At 36.7% G+C, this 26,951-nt stretch overlaps 1 protein-coding gene across 2 annotated transcripts; it reads right to left on the reverse strand.

The window, feature by feature from the left end:
• Positions 1–1,681: 1,681 nt before the first annotated feature.
• On the reverse strand, positions 1,682–25,812 carry STEAP2 (STEAP2 metalloreductase). Of its 2 annotated transcripts, none has more exons than XM_079151707.1 (5): positions 25,673–25,812; positions 13,627–14,150; positions 10,396–10,923; positions 7,827–7,991; positions 1,682–5,768 (listed from the first exon to the last, which is right to left on the reverse strand). In XM_079151707.1, the coding sequence occupies exons 2-5, from the start codon at positions 14,116–14,118 to the stop codon at positions 5,481–5,483; spliced, it is 1,473 nt and encodes a 490-aa protein (XP_079007833.1). In that variant the 5' UTR covers positions 14,119–14,150; positions 25,673–25,812; the 3' UTR covers positions 1,682–5,480. The 2 variants fall into 2 exon arrangements, with proteins under 2 accessions (XP_079007833.1, XP_079007834.1); XM_079151708.1 differs by lacking the exon at positions 25,673–25,812 and adding an exon at positions 25,383–25,500.
• Between the last annotated feature and the right edge of the window lie 1,139 nt (positions 25,813–26,951).

The raw sequence follows: 26,951 nt of genomic DNA on the forward strand, positions 1-26,951 counted from the left end.
CCAGGGAGCTTATAGAATAGCTTGAATGTTGTGCATATTCTGATTTTAAAATGCTTAATGAAAGGAAATAATTTTTAAGCTTACCACCTCTTAAATATGGAGGTTTCCTAAGTGACTACTTTGATAAAAACCATGCCGCCCACCCAATAAGACTATCACACAGATTGCTTTCTGGATGGTTCTTAAAGAAACAGAAAAATATTAGATAGCCTCCATCAAATACTGAAATTATTATTTGGTAAGATAAAAAATCCATTTGTATACAATAACATTTCAAAAAGGAGAAGTTAAAAGATCAAATATTACTTTTTATTTAAATATGTATAAGGCAGATCTATGAGAATGATATAAAAACATGGCATGTAATTTGATAGCAATATATTGAAGATTAAGAATTTTAGCAAATGTGAATTACACAGGTAGAAAATGAACCATATTTTCCAAGCAGGTACAAAACATCTAATGAAAAAATCAAGACAAGAAACTTCTAGTTAATTAACAATGGAAAATCACTTTTAATGTGAATTATATATTATCCTTTAAAAGCCTTTAAAATAATTATTGCTGTCTATATCAATCAACAGTGTTAAATGCTATCAAGATAAAGAACTCAAGGGCAGAAAGGATTAATTTTGACTTCATATAACAAAGAAACCCATATTTATAATTACTTAAGTGCAGGAAAAAGCTGTGGAAGTCATGCAGTTGTAGTCTTTCTCGTAGTCTCTAATCTGTCTTCCTTAGGGTATAGCCTTGAGTTTTGGAACAACTGCCCCAGCTCCTGCTGTACCCACACCCCAGCTGCAAGATGAAGGGATGATAAAGAACACATGCTGTGACCTTCCTTGGAGGAGACTTCATCAGCACTTAGTCGCACAGACAGCCAACTGCAAGGGAAGCTGAAAAATGATGGGTAGCTACCTTTATAGAAGTAGGGTAAATAGACATTGGGGAACAATTTCCAGCCCCTGTTCATGCTCACATCTGCAAAGCCATGAAGAGATTTTCTTCAAAGGACAGAATACTTCCTTGAAGTTGGCAATTTGGAAATCATACAAAAGCAGATGGTTTTAGTCCATCTAGCAAATGGAAAAATCTGTAGTCAGCCTTAATTTTGGAAGAATATACAAGAAAAATTCAATGATTTGTAAAGTTAAGAAAAAATTATCAGTACATATGTATGTTAGGATGAACAAAAATATTTTTAATATCAGATGGGTAGACTGAAAATTAAGTACTTTATAATTTCCTCACACCAAAAAACCCAAGAACCTGTTCATTCCTGAAAAACTCACTGTTTAAAGTCCAGAACAGATTGTGTTTGCACTAAGATTATTACAATTTCATTTAGTGTTAATTGCATACACTGAATATATACCAGAATTTCTTTTACTGACTTATGAACAATTGAGGGTGAAGCATCTCATTTTCATGATGACACATCACAAATATAAACTTAACACTAGAGTGAGGTGTCTTATACTATGTATAGCATTGCTTTGCCCTTCCTTCCTTCCTTCCTTCCTTCCTTCCTTCCTTCCTTCCTTCCTTCTTTCCTTCCTTCCTTCCTTCCTTCCTTCCTTCCTCCCTTCCTCCCTTCCTCCCTTCCTCCCTCCCTTCCTCCCTTCCTCCCTTCCTCCCTTCCTTCTTTTTTTTGTATGGGGATTGAATCCTGGAGTGCTTTACCACTGAACTACATCCCCGCCCTTTTTATTTTGAGACAGAATTTTATTAAGTTGCTGAGGCTGACCTAGACCTTTCAATCCTTCTACCTCAGCCTCTTCATCTCTGGGGATACAGGCATGTACCAAAGAACCCAGCCAACATTGCTTTAAGTTGTGAATTTATGAAAGAATTTCAAAACAATATTTTAGGCAGTTTAAATACTTATTTCAAAACAAGGATTTTATAGATTGATGTAGGTATAATTAGCTCAGTGTTTACAGTTTTCCTAAGGAAATACTTTTGAATTACACTTATTGTACTTATTTAAAAACAAATTAAGAAAACTTAAATTTCATAAATAAACCTCTTGGGGGGTGGGGAGTCTCTGTACAGAATTTTTTATGGAGTATTTTAACAGCAAAAGACAATTAAAATAATTAAGGTTGTTTTCCATCTGAGATAAATAATAGAAAAATTGGATATGATATATTCTTGAAGCCCTTTTCTAAAAGTAATTTTCACAAATTGGCTATAAGAATGAATATATCTAAAGTTGCTATTATCAAATTAATTTTGGAAGTAAAATTCTTTAGTCAACTCAAGCTCATAATAATTTAGAAGAAATAATTAGGCATTTCAACACTAGAGCTCATTATTCATCTAGTATGTAGCACAAAATAATTACCTCTGAAAAACAACTATAAATATAATTTATTCATACTTCTAAATATTTTGAAATTTAAATAAAAATCTCACATGTAGACAATCTGGGCTAAATTTCACATACATTTTGAAAAATAAATGTTAGCATGAATATAATTATATCTAAATGTGTTATTAAATATTCTTAAGATATATGAAATCTGTATACAAAAGCTAAGTAGCTTGATACAGCTCATGGATATTTTCCTCATAGGAAAAAAACTTATTTTCATTGCATAGGATTAAAACTGGGTATATGTTCTACATTCTTACTATTTTCTCAGGACCACTTCTCAAAGCACAGATCAGGAAACAAATCTCCACTCTTCAAATGTTCCCACCACCACCTCCTCACATCTGGCAATGGCAAAATTTAGTCCTACTTCTGAGGCCAGAAAAATGATTCCAAAAAGTAAAGAATATGAAAAATAAGGAAAAAAAAAATCACAGAAGCAGTAAAATAAAGCAATTTAAAATCAACAGATCTGCACTTGTAGAAAAGCCATTAAATTCTAAAATTTCAAAATTATTCCTTTTTTGTAGCACTACAAAAGACATGCTGTCATTTGCAATATCATTTGCTTCTTCTACACATGTTTATCAGTTTGTTTTTTCACATTTTCCATGTCCCCAATTAGCTGTACTAGTGATAATTTTATTCATATCATTGGCTACTTAATATGTAGATATGCAATATACTTTAATAATTATTTAACTTTTAGAAATATTTCATTCTATTTTCACATTAAATGGGTAAAGCACAGTCTTGAGAATAAAATCAAAGGAACAAGGAAAGCACTGAAAATATGCTATTTAATTAGTCAACAATAATAGCATGGTTAGGTGGTTATCCTTAACAGTTCACCCAACTGAATTCCTACTAAGAACTAACAAGAAGGGGATTATCTAGAGGGGAGAGATGTGATTAACATAAAGAAAATGGAGAACTCAATTAGGAAGTACAAGATATTAAAATTCATCAAGAAGAGAACATCTGAGAACAATGAGAGATTTACCAGACGGACGGTCAGTTAGTAGAAAAAAAACCATTGGCGGGAAAGGTAGGCTACACTAAATAAGTCTTATTTTTGGCAGCTGGATTCAAGTCAAGAGATAAATTTAAAATGACATAATTTCTGGAAGAGGAATGGACATAATTGTATCTTGTCTGTACCTATTTTAATAAGGAAAGAGCAAATGATGAAAATGTAGGACATTATAAGATTTGAACAAAATGCAGTTTACATGTGGAATGTTAGCACTAAGAAATTTTATGAATAATATGATTATATGCCTCTAGAAGTATAATTAACCACTTATCCTAATATCCCTCATGCTTATAAATTGTTCCTTAATGAATGGTTGTACAGGCAGGAGGTCTTCTCAGAAGAGGAGATGTCTAGTTTTACAGGGATTTTTTTTTTTTTAAGTCTGCAAGATTTTAGTAATACATCGACACTGCTGTGGTCCTTTCTCTGCTTGAGTGGTCACTGCACAGGGAGCTATATGCACTGTCATGGTCCAATCCGGGTCAGGTAAGTAACTACAGACTTACTTGCAAGCAATAAGTTTACCATGGGATACTGTCATACATCTGTTGATGTACACAACCTACTCTAAAGAATGTCACTGCCTTTATACAAAAGAGGAGGCATCTAGGCTGGCATCATGAATGTAATACATGGGGATGGAACAGGGGCTGTTGAACCTTGTGGTTAAAGCCCGGCCTCTACACGTCTGCCTGAACTTGAATGCTCACTGTGCCTCTAACTCACTATGTGACCTGGGGAAAATATCTTTTCTATCCTTCAGTTATGTAAAAATAACTATAAAGATAACTATCTTTCTCACATGTTTTTAAGCTTAATGCTCAATGTTTTTAAGTTTTAAGTGGAGTAATACAACCATGCCTGGTACTTAAATCCCAGAATGAGCCTCAGTAATATTCCCTATGATAGAGAGTAGTGATATCTAACAGGTAACAGCAAAGCTCATCTGAGAAATAACTACTTGTGTGTAAACTTACACTATTTTTTTTTTTTTTTAGGGTACTGGGGATTGAATGCAGGGGCACTTTACCACTAAGCTTCATCCCCAGATCCCCAGCTCTTTTTATTTTTAGATAGGGTCACTGCTAAGTTGCTCAGGTCCTCGCTGAGTTGCTGAACTTGCAATCCTCCTGCCTTGTCCTCCCAAGTCGCTGGAATGATAGATGAGCATCACCGTACGTGGCTAAACCTATACTTTTGCTCTAAGAACAATATCCAATTTCCAAGATTGGCACTATAATAAATATATATGATATATTAATATGTATAATATATAATATATGTGTATATACATCAGTTTTGGAGGCCAAATATTACTGAGTTCTTTCCCTGTACAATTTAATTAAGATGAAAATTAAACTGCTCTGTAACATGATAAAAAAATAAAATCTTTCATAAGCTGTGTGTTATCAGTTGTGTTTCATGTCTACAGTGCATTTAAAATATAAAATATCAAGTTTGTCTTTTTAATTTGTGTTTGTTCACTTAAACACATTGCTTCATACAATTAATTACATTCTTCAACTCCTATCTTATGAGAGAAGTGTACAAATGTTACCATGCACCTTTACATAGATGTTAATGTAATTGTCCTTTTCTAATAATGTATAATTACACAATTCTGTTTCTTAAATTGGACACTAATTAAAACCTTACTTAAGCATCAGAAAAAAAGTATATCCATTGAATTATATTAAAAGCTTCAGATTCTCCTGGTTGGCAAAGTGTTTATAACATCGTTATATTTATATTATTTATTATATATATATATTTTACCAGATTATGAAATGTAGATAAAACAAGTGTTATAGTTATGCAAAACAAAACAAAACATACCTACATTTCAACAATATGTTGACTACAAAAATTCATATCAGCAAAATAGGTCATTTGTGAAAGCTAACTTGAAGAAAATTCTATTACTAATTAATTCAATTGAAATACCATTTAATAGATTTCAATCCATAGTTATTTGACAGCACACGTACAACTGAATGTAGAGGAAGTCATAAAAATAATGGCATGAGTAGAACTTGATATAGCAGTGATGAGCACCATTTATCATCACATTACTGTGACCCTCTCTGGGGAAAGATGAGGAATTGTTCCTCCAATGCCTTCTTCTAGAAACTGGCTCTTTTCCCAGCCCTTTTTAATTCTTTTTAGCTTTCGGTTTACACATGGAAGAAATAAGACAATTTTACCCAGAATTACAATTGAGGGCAAAACAAGAGCAAGAACAAAATTTGGTGGTGTGTAAAATCTGTAGTATTCTTCTTCAAAAGCTCGTTTCCATCCATAAATTAAAACATGGAAAGTACTTATGAGCAGAGCAACATATCCAAGCGTAGACTGGGGCAGAAGAGGAAGAAGAAAAAAAAATAAGAACAAAATATTCATACTCATGAATTAAGCTATCCAGATATACCATGCTTATATCTTGATAAAACTATTTTGTCTGAAATTACTAAACCTCTCTTTGTCCTCTACTGAATTAACAATCTTCAACCCTTTTATACATTGCATTGCATACGTTTCCTATTTACATGTACTCCTGATTTTACATAAATAGTCAAAATGAATATATTATTTTAATAATCTATTTAATTTATCATAGCAAGAACATTTTCATGTAATTAAAAATGAAAACAGGATTTTTTAGGGGGTGGGTACTGGGTATTGAACCCAGGAGTTCTTTACTACTAAGCTACATTCCCACCCTTTCAATTTTTAATTTTTGAAACAGGGTTTTGCTAAATTGTTTATGGCCACACCAAGTGACTAGAACTTTGAATTCTTCTGTCTCAGCCTCCCAAGTCTCTGGAATTACAGATATGTGCCACAGAGCCGGTCTGGGCATTAATATTATATAATGAATATTATATAATATTTGATTAAATGATATACACATAATTTATTTAATCATTCCTTTGGTTGCTCATTTACTCTATTTTCAACTTTCTTCAACTATAAATAATGTCACTTAAGGTCCTTTTCTATATTGAGGCTTATTTCCTTAAGAATGATTTCCACTAGTGGGCTTACTGGTCAGAATACCTTGCTTTTCCTTAAGAACCTTGATACACACGGCTGAACTCTTCTTTATAAAGGTTATCCACATTCCCACCAATTATATATACACACACACAAACACATATGGAATATAAACGCTGAAGAGTACACACACATATATACACACTAGTTAGTAGGAAAAATCTTATACTGATCTGTAAATATAAATATCAATTCAAACATGCAGCTTTATTGACCATATTAAATATGACTATTAAGAGTACTTCAGTTAGGCCGTTTATAGGTTAATTTCTAAAAGATCAGCATTCTTCAGTTCCCTAAATTAGTATGTGTAAATTGCTTACTTTGAGAAATGTTCTGTTACATAAAAGTAATATTAAATCAGTATAATGATGTAACGTCTGACTTCACTAGGAAAATATCAACTCTGTAGCAGGCAAGATGTTAGCAATTACTCATCTAAATTTATGATAATATGTACCTGTCTAGCATAAAAGGTGGGCCTTTAATCAGAGGGCCTTTTATTTCTTTTCTGTATGATTAACTAGCAACTGAGAAAGTTGCATATTCTCTTCAGAAAGGAAAAATGAACTTAAATAAAGGTTATGTTCCTAATTTGAATATGATTTTTTACATGACTTTAAAAAAGTTCAAATAAATTGGCAGAGAAACAAAACTTGTTTTGTTTTATAGCACTTATTTTATAGCACTAATCCACATATTGTGCTATAAACCATTTGGATGCAACCAGTACATATTTTGTGATCCTATATGTAGAATTTAAATTTGACTTATATATTTTTAAAATGTGCAAACTCATTATTAGCTATTAAAGGAGAAGATGAATGTTTTTTTAAAGAACACAAAGGTGTTCTGAAATTCTTCTACACTCTTATACATTATAAATGATGATATGTTAAATACATATACTAACTAGATTCATAGGGCTGTTTGCTTATCATAATCCATTAACATAGTTACCTAGTTTAACACATTTCTTTAAATATTGAGACTTATTTTCTCCATACTTGAATTCAAATTGAGATTTTTTTCCCCTGGAATGATCAAGATGACTCAAAATATAAAATAATTTTTCATTCATTTGGCTAATAATAAATTGACTTTCAGTACTAAATGTGATCTATGCTCCTCCACTTTTATTTTTTTTTTCCCTAATAAAGAAACTTTTATCCTTCACATAGTACAAGGATGTTCTGGTCTTCCTTATTAAACCAGAGTTAGCCTCTAGCAATCTGATTAGATGCATGAAGATAGCCCCAAAGCCATTCTTTTAATAAGAAGCATATTTAAAATTCAACTTTACTTCATCATGAAATTCTATTTTGCCCAATCCCTAACAAACAAAACCCCACATACCTGAATAAAACTGAATTCCCTCCAGTTTAAAGCATTGCTCACAGAAGGAATAGAAGTCACAGCCAGGAGGGAAAGTAAGCCAAGACTCATTATGCCAAAGGAGATATACATTTCAATTCTCCAAACCTCTTCCTCATTCCAAGAGTTTTCAATATTTGCATGAACCTAACAAGAAAACAAATGTGAATTTCCTTTTATTGGTAGGGCATTAACTGATTCAGCACTGAGTTTACTCTTGGCATAAGAACCAGGTCTTATATGGACATATTTAATCTGTATTAATTTGATTTAACACACCATCCAGAAAACACATTACTGTTTGGTACTGCTCCCAGTGTAAGGGAAAAGGAAGGTGATGTTAAACAAAAACAGGACTGACACTTTCTCTTCCTTACACATGTGCAAGCAGAGGGTGACAAATCCCTGATATGACGTGTGCAGTACATGTCTATCACAGGTACTCTGGAACCCAAGACCACGAAATGTCCCCTGATTGTTTCCCCGAGGAACAAAAAAGAAGTACTGGCAGTTAGACTTAATTCTGAGGAACTCTTACAAGTTCATTTATACTTGTTTGAATATTTTATGTATATTCTTGCCTTACTTTAACTTAGAATCCAGGCAGGGAATTCCTAAACTACTTCTGCATCTTCATTTCCTACATTTATATCTGTGTTCGTCCATCTCTCTCTTCATACCTTCTCTTGCCTAGGAAGCTAGGATTACCTGAGGATACAGCCCTATGAAGCTGAAATATTTATCCACTTGAATAGCCTCATTAATATAATTTTCAAAATCCAATGTCTATGGTAGTTTTCCAAACATCTTTCCCTTTCATTGATAAAGAATGTATAATCAAGTCAGAATTAACTTTGAATTTGTGGTAATTTGCATAGAGACTGCTTTTAGAATTATCTTTTCATAAACAATATAATTAGAACATAAATCAGGGGTTGAAAGATAAGCTGCAGTTTTGACTTAAATATCTATTCATGGAAAACACATTCTTATTCAATACCTTCTTAACTTTGTCCAGTTTCAGTTAAAAAAACAGACTTGAAATAAAAAAAAAAAAAAAAAGACTACTTCTTAGCCATGAGTTCCATGAAGCAATCATACTAACAGCTGAAAAGGGCCCATAGAGCTCCTCTGTTGAAAAAGGCTCCTACCATCTTGTTCCATGACCCTACAACACAGAATAAATGTACCTCGGTACACCAAGAAACTACAACCCAGATCTACCTTCCCTCCCAGTCTTCATTCATTCCACAAATGTACTTTTTCAGTGTATACTGTGTCCAGGCACAATTCTGGGAATTGGCCATATAGTAGTGGACAATAAGGGACAAAGATCCCTCCTCATGAACTCACATTCTGATGGGAGAAGGCAGACAACTGGAAATATAATAAACAATGAAACAAAAAGTGGGTTAGGGAGTGGTAAGTGCTATTGAAAAAACAAAATTGGAGCAGGGTTAAGAGGGCCAGTGAGTACTGAGCCTGGGTTGGAGACCAGTGGCAGAACTTAAAAAAAGTATCCATTATAGGCCTCGTTGAATTAAGAGCTGAGCAAAAATTGGAAAGAGATGAGGAAGATGGATGAACAGATATCAAAGGCTTAGTATTCAAGTTAAGAGAAGCGGTACTTTCAGAGAGCAGATGGCTTAATGGATATCCATCTACTAACTCTTTAAAAATTATTTTAGGTTTTATTGTTTGAAACAAACTGAAGTAGTAGATGCTACATACTCGGACTGTGATGGCTTGGCTTCTTTGTTTTGCTGCAGTGTTCTTGACTTTCTTTGAGAAATGCTACCCTAATTAGCTTCAGTGAAGCCCCTCATTTTGCATTTGTGGAATGGGAATTAGTGAGATCAGTCTACCTCATCACCAAGTCTCTTTCACAAAGGTCTCCCTGAGATTTTCAGGGAGAGCTAAGTGCTAGAAAAGCTTCACCAGAGGAACTAGCATATTTTTCTGTTCTTTGACAAGTGCCTTGTTAACAATGTCTCCTTTTTCACTGTAACATCAATCTCAAAGCCAAAACAGAAGCCGCATAGTAGACGTTGTTAGCCAGCAGAGGTATATTCTACTTTTTTTCCTCCTGATCTTGAGTTCCTATTTTGTTTTTTTATTTTCAATGGTTCTAATTTCATTGTATATGTTTACTGAGTTGCATTATTTTGTGGACCATGGTCAATTATAAAACATTAAAATAATGTTATTTTAACATTAACAATGTTATTATTCACTGTTGGAAACAATCATTGCAATCATAATATTAAAAGGGGGGAGGGAATCCCCACAAACAACCCTCATTTTCTTGGTTTGTATTCTGCAAAGAAGGGGATCTAGTTGTTTTTTACCCTAAATGATTTTGAATTAATCACATAATTCTTATGCAAAATAACTGTTTAAAGAACAATTCTTTTTTCTCCCAAAACATACCAGCAGAAAATTTCCATGACAAGGTGTATAAAATTTTACACTATTTTAAATCTTATGTTTCACAATTTACATTAATAAAGTCATTGATTAGAGTCGGAGAAATAATAAGCAGTTTCAGTACCTGCTGATAAGCCATGTTGAGAAACAAATATCTTTCTGACCGTCTCATTGGCAAGCAGAGGCTGTAAGCAACATGGACAACAGTGAAGAAATAACTTAGTAATCCGAGTTGTTTTCTGCACTGTAACCAGGTCTCCAACCAAGGTGGAAATCTCCTATACTTGGTGCCATAATAAAGCTGATAAGCAGCTGCCAGGAGACCTGCTAGGTATACCAGGGACAACAAAGTAATGGCAACTATAGGCAAAGTTTTATTCACAATCTCAATAGGAATCTTGTAAAAGTCACTCTGCTGGTTTCTTGCATATGGATGTATCACATCTCTGACAAAGGAATAAAGAAAGAAAAATGTGGACAAGCTTATGGCTACCACCACTGGTCCCCTCCAGAGAGTAAACAGTCGCAGGGGTAAATTTTCAATCTCCCTGGCTGATGATAATGATCCCAAGTCAACAGGAATGAAATTCAACTGGCGGGCAAGTTCAATAACCTGTTGTCGAGCTTGAATATTGTTGCTGCATATGTAAACCTGCAGGAAAAACCAAAAGACTTGTCATCACTATTGTTTATAAAAGTGGCGATCATCACGTGCTCTACTTAATCCATGGTGCCTTACTTGTCATGGCTTTGATCAATGCAAGCAATTAAAGTTCAGGAGATAAAACACTTATTAAGTTACTAACCTATTATCAATAGATTTAAAATAATGTCATAAAAACAAACGAAAAAGTCCTTGTCACCTATGATGACATGAAAATAAAGTATAAGAAAATCTAGTGGCAACCTGGGATCCACAGAGGTGAGTCCTCCCGGGGAGAGAGGCAGCTGGAAAGAAAGATGCACTTTTCTCGGCCACCCAGTTTAGGAGCAGCAGTATAGAAAGGTGTCCCTCAGACACAGGTGGAACTGAAGCTGCTGGCAATCTCCTCCCCAGCTCTACAACTCTGGTAGGAAACAGGGTGGGTCTCGCTCTCCTTGCTTTTGTGGACAATATTTAGTTTTGGATTGTAGTGATTCTGCCTAGTAAGTAATTACAAGCACTGCCCTTTAAAGATATTCAGCAAGAGTGAATGTGGGCAGGGACTTTGGGTAGTGGAATTTGCAATTAAAACCTCTAAATTATGTAATGATGCTACACGATTTATATAGTTTCTTTAGTTTTAGAACCCAATTCAGCAAGTATCTCTGAAAAAATATGGATCATCTCAGGTATATTACTTCACTAGTAAATCTGAAAAATGTTTTCATCTTTAAATAATGATGACATTCCTAGCAAGTAAAAATAATGATGTTATAAAGCTTAGTTAATTTAAATAGAAAAATAACTTCCATTTTTTAAGACTAAGACATTATCTCTATGGGAACTATAATGATAGTATAAGTGGGGGTGAGGTTAGGCTTTCAAAACCTCACTGATACTGTAATGGAGTTAAAAATTTAACAAGTACTTGTTGAGCACCAAGTTCATTGCTAGAGTCAGCTACTATTACTAATGGGGAGGTCATCTCACTTAGGGCTAGAAAAATATTGGTCTAAAGTCTCCAGTAATGTTTGGGGAAAACAAATTTCTAAATATATCACTAAAGATGTTTGTATAAAGGCTCTGAAATAGGCCACGCTGCGACATTTGCATGCTAAGCCTATTTACACAAAGGTGGCAACATAGAGCTCTTTGGATTATGAATTTCAGCTAACATTAGCCAGATGAATGATAAATTAATTCTATACCATTATATAGACATTCATGAACTTCTAAAGTGGAGATTCTTTTCTACCAAAGAAATAAGAAAAGCATTCTAAATTCATTATAGTTGTGAGAATGGTGAAGTAAACTTTTTTCTCTAAGTGATAAAGATTATAATAAAACCAAAAGTCTAAATCAAACACTCAAAAAAAGATATACCCACTATGAACTACAAATTAAACTATTCCTGTAGCTCAGTTTGAAAACCATTGTTCCACATTTTTGCCATTAGAAAACTTAAATGATAACAAATATGAGTGAAGGATTAAATTCAGGTTTGATTCTCAGGTCCTGGCTCTAATTTGCCTGGTCTGTATCCACTGCCAAACTTTGGTGGATATGTAACAAAATAAAACAAAAAGGACTAAGAAATAACTTCAAGAAGTTCAGGATGTAGCTCAGTGATAGAATGTGTGCCTAACATGTGTGAGCCCCTGGGTTTGATCCCTGGTATTGCAAAAATATAAAAAATAAAAATAAATAAATAAATAAAAAAGAAAAGAAAATAGCATCTGGAAAAATTTGTTTTTTAAACAAATTTTAAAGTAAAGAAAGTGAGTGATTATCATGGCCCTGATATGCGACACATAATGATATAATACATGTATTTTCTAAGGAATGTTACCAGCTATCTTTACAGATAAAAATCATAACATCACTTTATCATGTTTAATTTTAACACATAAGCACAATTTTTTCAAAGCACCCTATTTTATGTGTTTACTTCTAGAAGCTCTCATTCCAGAGGCACTGACAGAACTTGCCATCTGCTTCATTTTCAAGTGGAACTAGATAAAGAACCATCTAACCATAGACAAATGCTGAAAGTAAATGGAAGAAATATAGTCTTTACCAGTCCTACATGGGTTAAAATCTATCCTTAAACTATTTTTATATTGTATTAGTATTTAAGAAAAGGTTCTTTAAAACATTTTTTAAAAGGATCATATTGAATAGTATTTTATTCAAAGCTGGAATACTGTGTTACCAAGTAGCTATAAGGAAGGAAGGAGAAAAAGAAGGAAGAGAGGGAGGGAGGAGGGAAAGAAGGAAAGAAAAAGACCTGTTCTTATTTCTCTTTTGGAGGAATCCAGGAGAGAATCAATGCACTGTCCCATTATTCATCAGCCAACCTTGCTTGTCTTTAATTAACTGGTCATGACAGAAATATTTTTCAGCTTTCCTCATAATTTGGGGAACAGAAATGTCCCTTTATAAGGTCAGGACATTAATTTTATTTATTTATTTATTTATTTATTTATTTATTTTTTGGTGGTGCTGGGGATCGAACCCAGGGCCTTGGGCTTGCAAGGCAAGCACTTTACCAACTGAGCTATCTCCCCAGCCCCCCAGGACATTAATCTTAAGAGGCTCATACATAGTTTTCAAAATAGTCATTGGAGAATGTCAGAATTTGGTTTTAAAATATCTGCTATTTGTTAACCACAAAATATCAGATAAAGAAGAATGAAGTTTAAAACTACATACCTGACGGCTGGCATCCTTAGGTCCTAATTGAAGTGCCCAAGCTGAGACAACATTAAATCCTTTGACAATTAAGGAATCCGGGAATAATGAAGCCAAATATTCAGCATTGGATTCTGGGTATTGGTTTATCCTCATGTTATTGCTCACATCAATCAAGATTTTACCCACAAGCAGATGCCTCAAGTCCCATAGGGAGGTGTAATGTTCTCTATGTATAGCAATGAATATTATATTTGTTTTCGTTAGAGCATCTTCATGATGGGTGACATCTACCACGTGAGGAAAAAATTCAGATGCAAATTTAGGATTTCTACTTCCTATGACCACATGATAGCCACATCTAATAAGCCGAATGGTCAGGGATTTGGCAAAATCCCCACTTCCAATTACACCCACAGTGACCTTCCTTGCATCTTTGATACCATTTATGCCATTAGGCAAAAACGTTTCGCTAAGGCTCTTAGGGCTTCCCATCATAGAGATTGATTCCATGATATGGAGTCTTTCGGGTCACCAGCAGTATCCTAGGGGAGAGAAAATAAAATGTTCACCAATTACGTAATACCGAATTTAAAACACTTCTAGACATCGTAATGTCTTGCATTTCTAGAAGTAAAATATTTTGGCATACAGTATAACTTAGAACATAGCAAGATACAATTTGTAAGCTACAAAAAGATTTCTAAATGGAAAAATTAACTGGCACAGAGTTAATCTACCAAGTGGGGTTTTTCAAGCTTTAATGTGTACACAAGTTACCTGGGAATCTTGTTAAAATGTGAATTCAGATTCAATAGGTGTGGAGTGGGGCCCAAGACTCTGCTTTTCTAACAAAGGTGTTGCTGATCTGTAAACCCTTCTTTAAGCAGCAAGGTAATGCACCAAAGAGACTGAAGTTTTCACTCAGAACTTCTTTACAAAAACACAGTCTAACAAGCACCATTACCCAGCTGTCAGCAGATCAGACAGCACATCAGAGATGCAGTTAGAGGCAAAGAAAAGGACCTTGATTCCAAATAACAACTTAAGAGACAGAAAAACCATAACACAAACAACCTTTTAAACCAAAAGTGTCCAGACTCGTTCAGGATAGAGTCTGTAAATTATCCTGTGCATCTCATAGCTCATGACTACATTAAATGAGAATAAGATAAATCAGTCAATAAACAAACCCTTGGGGAAGGAATGTAGCTCAGTGGTAGAGCACTTGCCTACGGTGAATTAGGCCCTGGGATCAATCCCCAGTGCTGCAAAAAAAAAAAAAAAAGAAGAAGAAAAAAACAAAAACAAAAAACCTCTGGCACTTAAATAATATTTTAAGAAAAATAGGCGTCGAAATACAACAAAGGATTAATTAAGTTCCTAGACTTCTATCGTGTACCCTATATGTACCTTCTGACTTACTGAGAAAGATAGCTTCTCTATGGAAAAAGGTGGTTTAGTAATGTATTTATGGTCATAAATTACATAGTACTTAAGAAACAGTTTTCTTCCTTTTTTATTCAGGGTCTGCAAAGACTACAATACAGTTATTTTTCTTGAAAAAAATATTGCTGCCTTTTTTTTTTTTTTTTTTCCAGTACTGGGGATTGAACCCAGGTACACTCTACCACTGAGCTCTGTTCTCAACCCTTTTTAAAATTTTTATTTTGAGACAGCATCTGGCTAAGTTGCCCAGGCTGGCCTTGAACTTGTGATCCTCCTGCCTTAGCATCTTGAGTAGCTTGGGTTACAGGAATACACCACTGCACCTGGCCAAGTTATTTTTTTATTTAAGTAAGTAACATGTTAAATGTCTATATTTGTAAGAACTTGCTCAATACAAGTCAGATTGCCATGAATCAGCGTCACTGTTGGGTCTGAATGAAAAATATTATTCCATTCTATCCCTGTTGCACAATCTCTTTCACATTTGCAGCAGATGTTGATCACTTCAGAGGATTTAATGGATTTTACAGGCAGAGGTGGAATGTTTCAGAAAACATGTTTTTTTTGGTATGTTTTATACTAAATGAAATTCGAAATTATTAGAGTTAGAAAATTTCAACTTCTTACCCTAGAAATGGGTCACATTCAATGACTACAAATATATTAGTAAATTAAACTTCAGAAAAACAATACTAATATTAAATAATACATAGAATACTATGTTTCAGGTCTGTCCTGTGCTTTACATATTAACAACCTACACAACTACCTTATGAGACAGGAGGTACCGTCATACCCATGATCAACTTACCTACCCCTAATCATTACATAATCTAAGGGTGAGTTACCAGATTCAGACACAGAAAGACAAGTTTCCTATATCTCAGTACTGAGTATATAAAACAGCATCTTATAAGATATAAGAATTACAAAATCTTTAATGATGATGATGATCAAGGACTTTCAAACTAAAAGCCAAACAAAAACAAAAATAATAGCAGTTATCTCCTTATTTTTCACAAAACAAGCTCATACTTATGTAAATCAGAATGTGAATGGGTAAAGAATACATTTGGACCTCATAACATCACTTATGCGTCCCCCATTAAACTACATATTTTGTACATAGTAATGGGTGACTGGTGTAACACATTTGGACCTTATGCACATAAGGACCTAATGGCACATTCTAACTGGACCCATTAAAAGTGTAGCTGTGGCTAGGTACAGAAATTGGCCTATAAATGAAACTCTTTCATTATGGAATTAAGAATAGAAAAGCATGAATGAGAAAGAATGTGCAAGCAAAATCTTTAATGGTTCTGAGAGATGGACTATATATTGCTGGGGCATATAATACCACTTGCTCCTGTGTAATTTCATGGTTCATAGTGTTTTCACATATACTATTATTTTGTTTAATGTTCAGATGGTCGTATAGTATGCCTTCCTTAAGGATGAGCAAACAGGCTCAGAGAACTTTAGCAGTTTGCCTAAGAGTGCAATCTGTAGTGACACAGTGAGGATTCTAACCTGTGTTCATCCTGAGACTGCAATGCAAACACTACATGGGGAATCTTTTTTTTTTTTTTGGTGCTGGGGATTGAACCCAGGGCCCTGTGCTTGTAAGGCAAGCACTTTACCAACTGAGCTATCTCCCCAGCCCCTACATGGGAAATCTTAAAACTGTTTAGCATCTCCAAGTGTCATCTGTATCTATGCTTTCTGAAAACAATACTAACTTTAAATAACTAAAATAGGATAGATTTAGATACATTCACAGTTATACCTTAGGAATTTTAGGTATGAAACAGATAAAATATGGTAAAAATAATTCCCATTTTGGGGGATCAAAACCAAAATGAATGTATTAATATTACAAAACAGAACATGATTGGTTGCTGTGTAACTTCTGAAGAACCCCAGATAGCAAACCACATGTCCTCTGGTATACAGTGAAGGTACATCCTGCTAGAGGGGAAGAAAGAAATGGTTAAGAAGTGTGTAAATATTCTGTTGGACTCACCTAGACCCAGACCCAGACCCAGATCCAAGAGCAACCCATCTCCCATGAGCAACGGGTAACTATCTGATACTGACTACACAAAAATTGTCATCAATTCGTAATTTGCTAATCTAGTATTTTGGATCAGCTGAGCTAAAGTTAACACTTAGGTTATCCATGAAAACTAAGTTCAACATCTGGAGGAGGTTTATCTATTTAAGAAAAGGAATACCAAAAAGCTTACTTTGTACATTTCCATTGACAAGGAATGATGCAACTATAATCTCAAGGCAGATCTATCCTGCTGTGAAGCCACATGAATTTATCCAGGCCACTGTGTGCTTTGTACATAAGAAATAAAGGGCAAGAGAAGTCATGGTGCTCACACTCAAGTTTATGTTCTTGTTTGGAAGAGACAGAATGTACTTGTAATCAAAAGTATAATAAAATCCTCTCATCGATATATAATTAAGAATTACACTGTATGGTCAGAGTGTACCCTAGAAAATCAGGAAAATATCACGTGGTATCTGTCCCCTTACTTCAAGTCATTCTTTCTTGTGTGTGTAAATGGAGTAATAAAGTCATATTTACAAACTAATCTCTCACACAGAACTTCCATAAATCCATTTGATAACAGTGCACTTAAAACTAGAAGTAAAGCTACAATTAAATTTGGCTTTGTGTGTGTGTGTGTGTGTGTGTGTGTGAGTGTGAGACGTGACCTTTAAAGTGCTAGGGCACTGGTTTCCAAACAGCAATTTAAAAAATACATAGAAGAGAGTAGGGAGTTTTTCATACAATTATGCAACTTAAAGAGTTATCCTTTACTCTGAGGCTATGTCTTTAGCTATTCTTTGGAGTCAAAATGTCCTTTGTTCATAAAAGGATCCTGATAACAGTCGAATTGGCGATCATATGTAGCTCCCTTCCCTCCTTTTTATTTTATTGCTCCATAAAACCAAGTCCGAGGAAGCTCTAGGTTAAATCAGTCCTTTAGCTGGAGAGAAAACCTCTGGGGAGCAGGCAGATGCTCTGGAGAGAGGCCCCTGCAACTGCAGTTATCTGCCTAACAATGCATAGAGGGTAGAGGCACACTTTGAAGGAATAGCAAACATCCCAAATTTTCTGTGACTAGATAGTGATTTACTCCTACAACTTTTGGGTTGCATTATGATAATCCCTAAATTCTCTTGGTATTTGAATAAACAAATAAAACCCAATTGTTTATCTATGACAATAACAAGTTTCTGTAGGGGGAGAGTGGTTTTGAGGTTTACATTTTTTTGGAAGTTCTCAACTCCTTCAGAAAACCCCAAAGGCAAAGCTATAATTCTACTTGAAACAGGAATGTGATTTCCTAATGCAGTGGCTCTTCCAGTGCTGTCCTTGAGCCAGCAGCATCAGCATCACCTGGGAACTTGGAGTAATGTGAGTTCTCAGGGCCCACCCTGACCTCCTCAGTCAGAGTCCCAGGGGGTGGAGTTTGGCAATCTGTGTTTTAACAAGCCTTCCTCATGACTCCATGCATGTTAAAGTTTCAGAACTACTACCCTAATGTAACACATCTGACCAGTATTTGCTGTTTGCTTTGTTAACTCAAATTATTAAATCCTTTCCCTCAGTTGAAACTTGGATGACTTGAAAAGCATTTTCCAAAAAATTATGAGTGAGAGAAATTTTATGAAAACTATATAGATTTGCTCTTTGATGTTCTGTTTATAAACTGTGGCGATTACAAATGGCAATATTTCAGTCTTGGATTTAAGTGTCTTGCACTCATATTTTATAGGAAGAACTAAAGAATTTTCAAAAAATACAGTAACATTATAGAAGTTGACTGATTCCAAACTTTTCAGGATTCCCAAACAATCAGAATTTTAATGAGACAAATTCAAAATAATAAGTAACTTCTAAACTATTTCTTAGGTTTGTTATATTATTTTAATAAACCTTTATATGGGTAGGATTTTATGACATTTCTATGTACTAAATCACCAAAACAAAATTTTATGTTCATTACATTACAACTATGAGGTCCAGAAAGCAGTCCAATTCATGTTAGGAAGATTTTCAATTAAAAAAAAAAAAGGTTCTAATAAAATCTAGGCTAGTCCAAAAATTTAGTTTAAAATTTTAGTAATAATTTAAAAAAATTCCCTAATGATTTCAGGTAATAAAAATTTAGATCCTCTTCAAGATAAATTAAAACAACATCCCCCCCTAGTGCCTCATCCATTTTCCTATTATGTATGGGGCACAGAATACTGTATATATATATATCCCTCCAACTCACAAGTGTAACTTATTATCTCAAGTAGAACCATGTTACTTGTGCACACTTGGGCTTTCATAACACTGCAATTACCAGGGCCATGAGGTATGTCTAAATGAACCTGTGCATAGCATGTCACAGCATGGCTAAAATAACTTCCCCATCTGATAACCTCCTTACAGACAGTGCTTAGAGATAAGGATACCTATGATTATTGGTTAGTAAATAGTCCTTCCTGTATTGCAGTAATTCACTTGTAAATAAACCGTTTAGCATTCTAGCCTCTCTGAAAGCTCATTTACCTCATTTCAATGCCTTACCATATAATAGGCTACACATGTCTCTGGTTACAAATGGTACCCGTACCCACTGACTGCTATCGGCTGTAGGTGTCTCTGGTGATTGACGTCAATTAGCAATCAGTCCACCACCGAAGAGCATAATGATACCCATCCATCCATCCATCCATCAATCCCCAACCACTTAACTATCCAACATGTTTAAGTCCTACCTTACCAGGCATTCAATTCAGGATTAATACTCCAATGACACAAAACAGGCATTAGCTTCCTAGCTATCTAATCAACATGATGAAATTATGAATGTTGAAGCATACACAGCAGGTTTAAAAAACTTTACTGAGGTATAATTTACACATACAATTTCTCCATTTTAAATACAAAGATAAAAGACTTTCAGTAAATTAACAGAGTGATGCAACCATTTTCATCTCCAGTTAACTGATAGTATTCAGATTTTAAGAAAAGTGACTGAGGGCAAAACCCTCTTTTAAATAATCCTACTTCCCTTAAGGTTCTAAAACCTCACCGGCTAGCAAATGGGACGTGAGTTTCACTGCCTTGGCTTGGTGCTTTGGTAGATATGGAGGGGCCCACTGCTTACGTAGGAAGAAAGGCAGAACTGTAGTCTCAGAGCTGCCTCTTCTCACAGAGTCTCAAATGAGCTATTAAAGCAGTAGTTCATAACCTCAGCTGCACTGGAATGGTGTGGGAGATTGAAAACATAGTGATCCCAGGTATTGTCCCTCCATCCTGATTTTTAATTGGTCTGGAGTTTGGCCTGGGCATCAGGATTTTTTTGAGATCAGCAGGTATAATGAATCTACATCTGAAATTGGAAGTAACTACTAAAAGATTCAGGATTCAACCTAATATTTACTGTGCTATTAGGAGACAGCAGGTATGGCTTTTTGACTCTCCTTTAGTGTTCAGTTTTACACCGCTGTTGGTAATAATGGAAAAGAACACTAGTGAGAGCATAACAGTTGCCCCTGAATATAGGAAGCTAAGAATATGCAAGCAGTCCTGTCCCCTTTCCCACTGAGCAGGAGCAGTATCAGAAGATCCACTCACGATTTTGCAATTCTCTCTCTTTACATTCTGGGAAGGGCGATGCTATTCCTTAAAATGCATTACCCCACACACAAAATACTTTGTTCCTGTTGTTTCATAACATTCAAAATTCAAAATGTCCTGATGACAGTGTCTCTACTTTCTCTCCTGAAAGAGGCTTGTTATGATTTAGATACAAGGTATCACCCAAAACCTCATGTGAGAGACAATGCAAGAAAGCTTAGATGTGAAAGCATTGGGTTAGGAGGGCCTTAACCTTATCAATGCATTAAACCCCTGATAGGGATTAAATGGGTATAACAGAAGGCAGATAGGGTGTGGATGGAGGAGGTGGGTCATTGGGGCATGCCTTTGGGGTATATACTTTGTCCATGATGAGGGGAGTCTCTCTCTGCTTCCTGGTGGCCATATCCTGAGTCACTGTTCTCCAATGCACTCTTCTGCCATGTTCTGCATTATCTTGGGCACAGAGTTATGAAGCCAGCTATCTATGGATTGAGATCTTTAAAACTGTGAGCACCAAATAAACTTCCCCTCATCCAAAATCGTTTTAGTAAAGTCTTGGTCACAGCAGTGAAAAAGCTGACTAAATAAGGCTCCTCTCCTCAGGTCTCCAGGCATCACAAGTACTACTGACCTTAGCAGACCACACTTTTCAAGTGGACTGACTCACTCTGGAAAGGGGCTTCTCAAAGCTTCATACAAATATGACTATGGGGAAGTCTTGCTTTTAAAACGCACATTCAGAGACTGTAAGGTCTGAGGTGAGGCTGAGTTCTGTATTTCTTACAAGCTCCCAGCTAATGCCCACGGTGCTGGTCCACTGGCCACATTTTGGGTAACAAAATCTTAGTCTCCTTATCTTTTCAATTGATGTTATTTATAGGTAATATAGATTAAATAATGAATCTATGTCATTTATAGAAAGTTTTGTTTTTGTGATGTCAAGGAAATAGGACAGGTAAAGGTTTGTGAAATCACCTTGATTTTCTCTCTCAGAGTTTGTTTCCTTTGTTAAATGGAAAACAAAGAGGTGGTACTTGACTCCTTTCCGACACTAAACTTCTTTTGCTCCCAAGTCTTGAATGGGTGTCTGACTTGCTGTATGCATTAAACACTTGAGAGTGGATTATCAAGTAAGAGAATTCAATTACATTCAGTTACATGACCTGCTAAAGCTTTTAGTTTAGGATTCCTTGACATTCCTCTAGCTGACAGGCAGCTGTTGTGCTGTGTTAATTTTGAAAAATAGAACCTAATTTGTTTTGTGAAGAAACATCTAGGGCATTAATTATTGGAAGACAATAACTCAGAAAGAGCTGTCCTCAGAGATTTTGATGACATTTACAACCTGCTGGTTTAGATGGGTTAGCAAGAAATGTAATCCTCCAGGGCCACAAGATGAGGTAGTATATTCTTTGTAATTCCACATCTGAACTTCTCTTCTTTGTCTCTGTGAAAACACCCTACTCCTTTGCAGTTCACAGCATCTCATAATATCCTCTCTCCAAACTTATTGCTGTCATTTACTGAGGTCTTTACTCATCACTGGAGACCTTGGCCCCCAGTGCACACACAGTTGGTCTTTATACTCCAACAACTATCATCCTTTCCAGGACTTCCTCATTCCTGGGGACAAACCATTCAACCTCAGGACCGCTTATTTCCTTGACTTTTACATTACAGGCAATGAATCCTTGCCTTCACTCCCTTTCAGTCATTCACTCCCTGATATCTTCAAGCATTATCTCCTGGCCTTCTAATAACCCTAGTTTAAATATTCATACTGATCATTCTGGGCAGCAAAATAAATCTGATCTATGTACCTCGTATTACTTTCTCATTCTCCATCCACCTGTTCCTGGTTAAACCCAGCCTGGATCTCATGGTGCATATTAAAAGTCATTCCCTTGAAAAGATCCTCAATTCTTACTCTCCATCATATGTTGGGTATCTGTACCCAAGTTCGTGAAAATTACTAAGGAAAAAATTATAAAACCAAGCTCATTAGTTTCACCTTAAATTCACGATCATTAACTTCACCTACCAAAGGCCTACCCTTTCTGTCTTGGAGACTGTTCCTTTTCACTTCCCAAGGGGGTATGGTTATGACCTTCCTCAGTGACTTCCCAAACATAACACCAAAAACCTGAACTTTTTCCCCACCCAGTCCTGTTCCTATTCACCCCAAATACTATCTCAATAGATGGTACAATTATCCACCAGTTGCTCAAGTCAGAAATCTGGGGCACTTTCTAGTCCTTGCTTTCCCTAACCCTTGTGATAAAATCCAATCCAACTCTTGTTCTTAAAAATATTTCTTTAATCCTTCTTCACAACCTCAGTCTAGTCCAGGGTCTATCATTTCTTACCTGAACTCTTCATAACACTTTTCTTTCTTTGTTTTCTTCTTCTTCTTCTTTTTTATTTTTTTAAAGATGGACTCTTACTATAATGCTCAAAGTGGTCTTAAACTTGTAGGCTCCAGCAATTCTCCCACCCAAGTCTCACAAGCAGCTGGGATCAAGGGTGCAAACCACCACGCTCAGCTTGCAGACATTTTCTAAAGGGTCTTTGCCCCTTTCCAAACCATTCTCCACACAGTAGCTAAAAGAGTTTTAACATAAATCATCATAAAATGTCTCTTCCTTCTTTAAAATCAATGACTTCATGAACCACGGCCACCTTCCTGACTATGATCTGAAAGGTCCCGAATGGGCTAGTCACTCCTCACCTTTCTAACTTCATTCTAAATGACCCTGAATCCCTACTGCCCAGCCACAGCATCCTTTTCTAGAAGTAGAAAAGACCAATCATTTTCCCACCTTGGGAATCTTGTATATGCTATTCCCACTATTCCTTTCCATTCTTCTTAAACTTTCTTTGTAATAATTTTATGTAATTGTTTGTTTACAATTTACTATCTCCCTCATCAGACAATAAACTCCTCGGACGCAGAACCACATTTGTCTTCTCCATCAGTTCCTCCACACTGTCTGGCACGTAGCAACTAAGTACAGTAAATATTCTTTGTTATTGATTGCATTAAAAATGCTAGGATCAAAAGAGATGTAATAGGTCTGGAGACCTCTCTTTAGGTTGATTTAAGACACATGGGCCTAATGGAATGATATGTTAATGTTGTGGTTATGTCAATGTCTTGGTTACTTTAATGTCATGGTTATGGGCTGAGCAGGGAGTAAATGCATCTCCTTATTGGCAGACTTTCTTTATTATACCTACTTTTGGTGCATCCTCTTTCTCCTTTCTTTCTTTCAGGAGATTGAACCCAGAGGCACTCTAACACTGAGCTACATCCCCAGTCCTTTTCTTAAATTTTTTAAATTTTAAGACAGGACATCACTAAACTACTCAGGCTGGCCTTGAATTCGTGATCTTCCTGTCTTAGCCTCCCATATATGGGATTACAGATGCACACCACTGCACCCAACTCTTTGTTACTTCTGTGTATGATTTATAATATTTTCTTTAAAATTTTGCCTTCATCTGTGCTGGGTTTTTATCAGTATTAAAACAGTTATGCTCATTCACCACAAGTACATTTCCATGACACCGGTACAATAGGAAGTGATTGGATAGATGTTTAAATTGTTATCCTCCAAAATTAGCTCAATTTATCATTATTGATATTGTCTACTTCCCTACCCCCAACAGAGGGACTAGCCAAGAGGCAGAAACTGCACCATTCCAATGGTAGCCAGTGTAGTTGCTCTTACGTTTCTAAATATCTAGGATGGGCATTTTCCTTTTTCAAATGTCCTCTCTCTAGGGTTTGAAGCAAAGAAAAAGAGATGCAGAGTAAAAATATATACATATACATTTAGCTTTTGAGAAAGAAAAAAAAAACAGATCAAGAAAATGGACAAATAGGGTTGGTGTTGTGGCTCAGTGGTAGAGCGCTTGCCTAGCATGTATGAGGCACTGGGTTCAGTTCTCAGCACCACATATAAAAATAAATAAATATCCATTGACAACAAAAAAAAAAAAAAAAAGAGAGAGAGAAAGAGAGAGAATGTATGATGCAGTTAAAAAAAAAAAAAAAAAAAAAAGAAAGAAAATGGACAAACAAGGGAGGGGAAAGGAGGATAGGGAAGTGCTTTGGAGAGAACTAAAAAGGTTCCAAACAGTCCTGTTAAGGGGACTAGAATCTCTTCTAAGTCATGAGGGTGAGGTGGGGGCAGGAGTCTGAATTCTATTTCTCCTCCAATGATGAGCAATAATTACCATGGCCTGTAATAAGTTTCTCCATGTAAAAAAACTATCTGCCTGAGGAGTGAAAACTGACACCAATCCTCTACAGGATGGGGAAGATAATAAATGGAAATCTCCGGACAAAAATTCTCTTTATCTCTCTGCTCTATTTTAAGAGCAAGATTTTTAGGGCATAATTTTCAACAAGTTTTGGCTGTGACTGAATACAGGGCTCAAAGATAATTTAGGACATTCAAAGAAGCCAATTACTTTCTCACACAAAATGGCCTAAACACACCACGATTGCATTACTGGCTAGTACAACGACTACTAGAAATACCTGTTCGCAAAGCAGGGCGGCAAGATCTTCAATGAAATATGCTGCATCAACCCAAAGTGGCAAGTAGACTGTCAGGGAGGCGAAAGTAACCTGCCTGTCCTTTGCCTTGTCTGCACATCCTACCTGGGACGAAGTCTTTCTTGGCCTCCGTTCTCTTGGGCCCAACCTCTGGACTTTCCAGGAGCGCCAGAAAGACCAAGAGGGGTAGGGAGCAGAACTGATGGAAAAGACCCTTCTCCACGCATCCCACTTCCCTCCTCCAGGTGCCCGAAGATCAGGAACCCCGCCAGTTCAGGGCAGACGCCCGCAGAGGGCGCGGAATCCAGGTAGATGGATGCAGCGCGTGGCGCCGACTGCATCTTGACCCTCAACTCCGCCACGACCTCCTCTCCGGTCTTCCCCAGCCCGCTCACCTCTGCGCCCTCCGCGCCGGGCAGGGGCGAGCCCAGCAGCTCCCCGGGCGCGGCGCCGACTTCCCAAGGGCCCGGCCGGGCTCCAGGGCCTACGGACTGCTTCTCCGGCTGGCAGCTGCAGGGTGGTTGCCGCGGCGTTCGCGCTCGGGCTGCTTCCCCGCCTCCCCGGGCTGGATCGCGTAGAGCCGGAGAGGAGGGAGGGAGGTGCGCCGGAGGCCGACCTCGCTGTGACGTGCCGCTAGGGGCTGCGTGTCTGGAGAGCGCGGATCGCCGAGAGGGTTGGGGGATGCCGCCTGGAGTAGGCGAGCGGGGCAGAGCTGAGGACCAGCCAGGCAGCGCGCAGGGCGCTCTGGAGTGCGTAGGGGCAGCTGGAGCGGACTACGTGCCTTGAGGGGAGCAAGCAGAGGGCCAGGGTAGACCCGGCTCCCCCAACTAGGCGCCGCTGAGGATCTGCTTTTCGCCTGCGGGGTTCCCGATGGTCTCCTGGAGATTTCTCTCGAAGCAGCTCTAGAATAATTAAGTCCACTTTTATACCTTGCTCTAGACTTTGCTTTTATTAGCATCCCCCACCCCAATTCCCACCTCCCCGCTCGTAGTTCCTGACAGGCCTCCAAAAAACTGCGCTTTTCCTTCATCTTTTGACCGGATTGTGTCCTTGGAATAAAATGTTTAGATACGCTCTTTCGTGAACCACATTTTAAAACTCCCTCGAATAGGAGGATCCTCACACCCGTAGACTGCAGAGATTATTCTGTGGACTCTGACCTTCACTCTAGCGGGAGCCGCTGGAGCTTTGGAGTTAGGAAAAAGGTTAGGCCAGCAGTCAGGAGACCAGCGTTTCTATGAAAGCCCTTTAACTCCAAGGACTGCAATGGCCTTGGAGTGTTTAAGTAATCTCTGAGCCGTAAAAGGGCACCTTCGGCTCCGGTATTCGGTAAAATTTCTTCCTGCTTATTACCAAGTAGACAGGTATCCTTCATCGTTTCTGTTGAAGGTGTCAGAAGAAAAAAAAATTCATTTTTGCATATAAAATCAATTTATAAAAAATTCTAAAATTTGGGTAAAATTTTTTTTCAGACGTTAGTAAATTCCCATTTCAGCAAATTAAGTTTAAAATGATCTCTCCCAGTGGTTTATTAACTAGGAAAAACAGAACAAAACCAGAAGGGGGTCTTGGATCGATCTTTGGGGCACTGCACTTTCCCCTCTGCAGTCCATACAGGTTAACCTTTGCATGGGCCGCTTTGGAAATACATCCTTTGTTTGACTTGAAATGCGC

This window comes from Sciurus vulgaris (genome assembly GCF_902686455.1).
Source record: "Sciurus vulgaris genome assembly, chromosome: 8".
Lineage (NCBI taxonomy): Eukaryota > Metazoa > Chordata > Mammalia > Rodentia > Sciuridae > Sciurus > Sciurus vulgaris.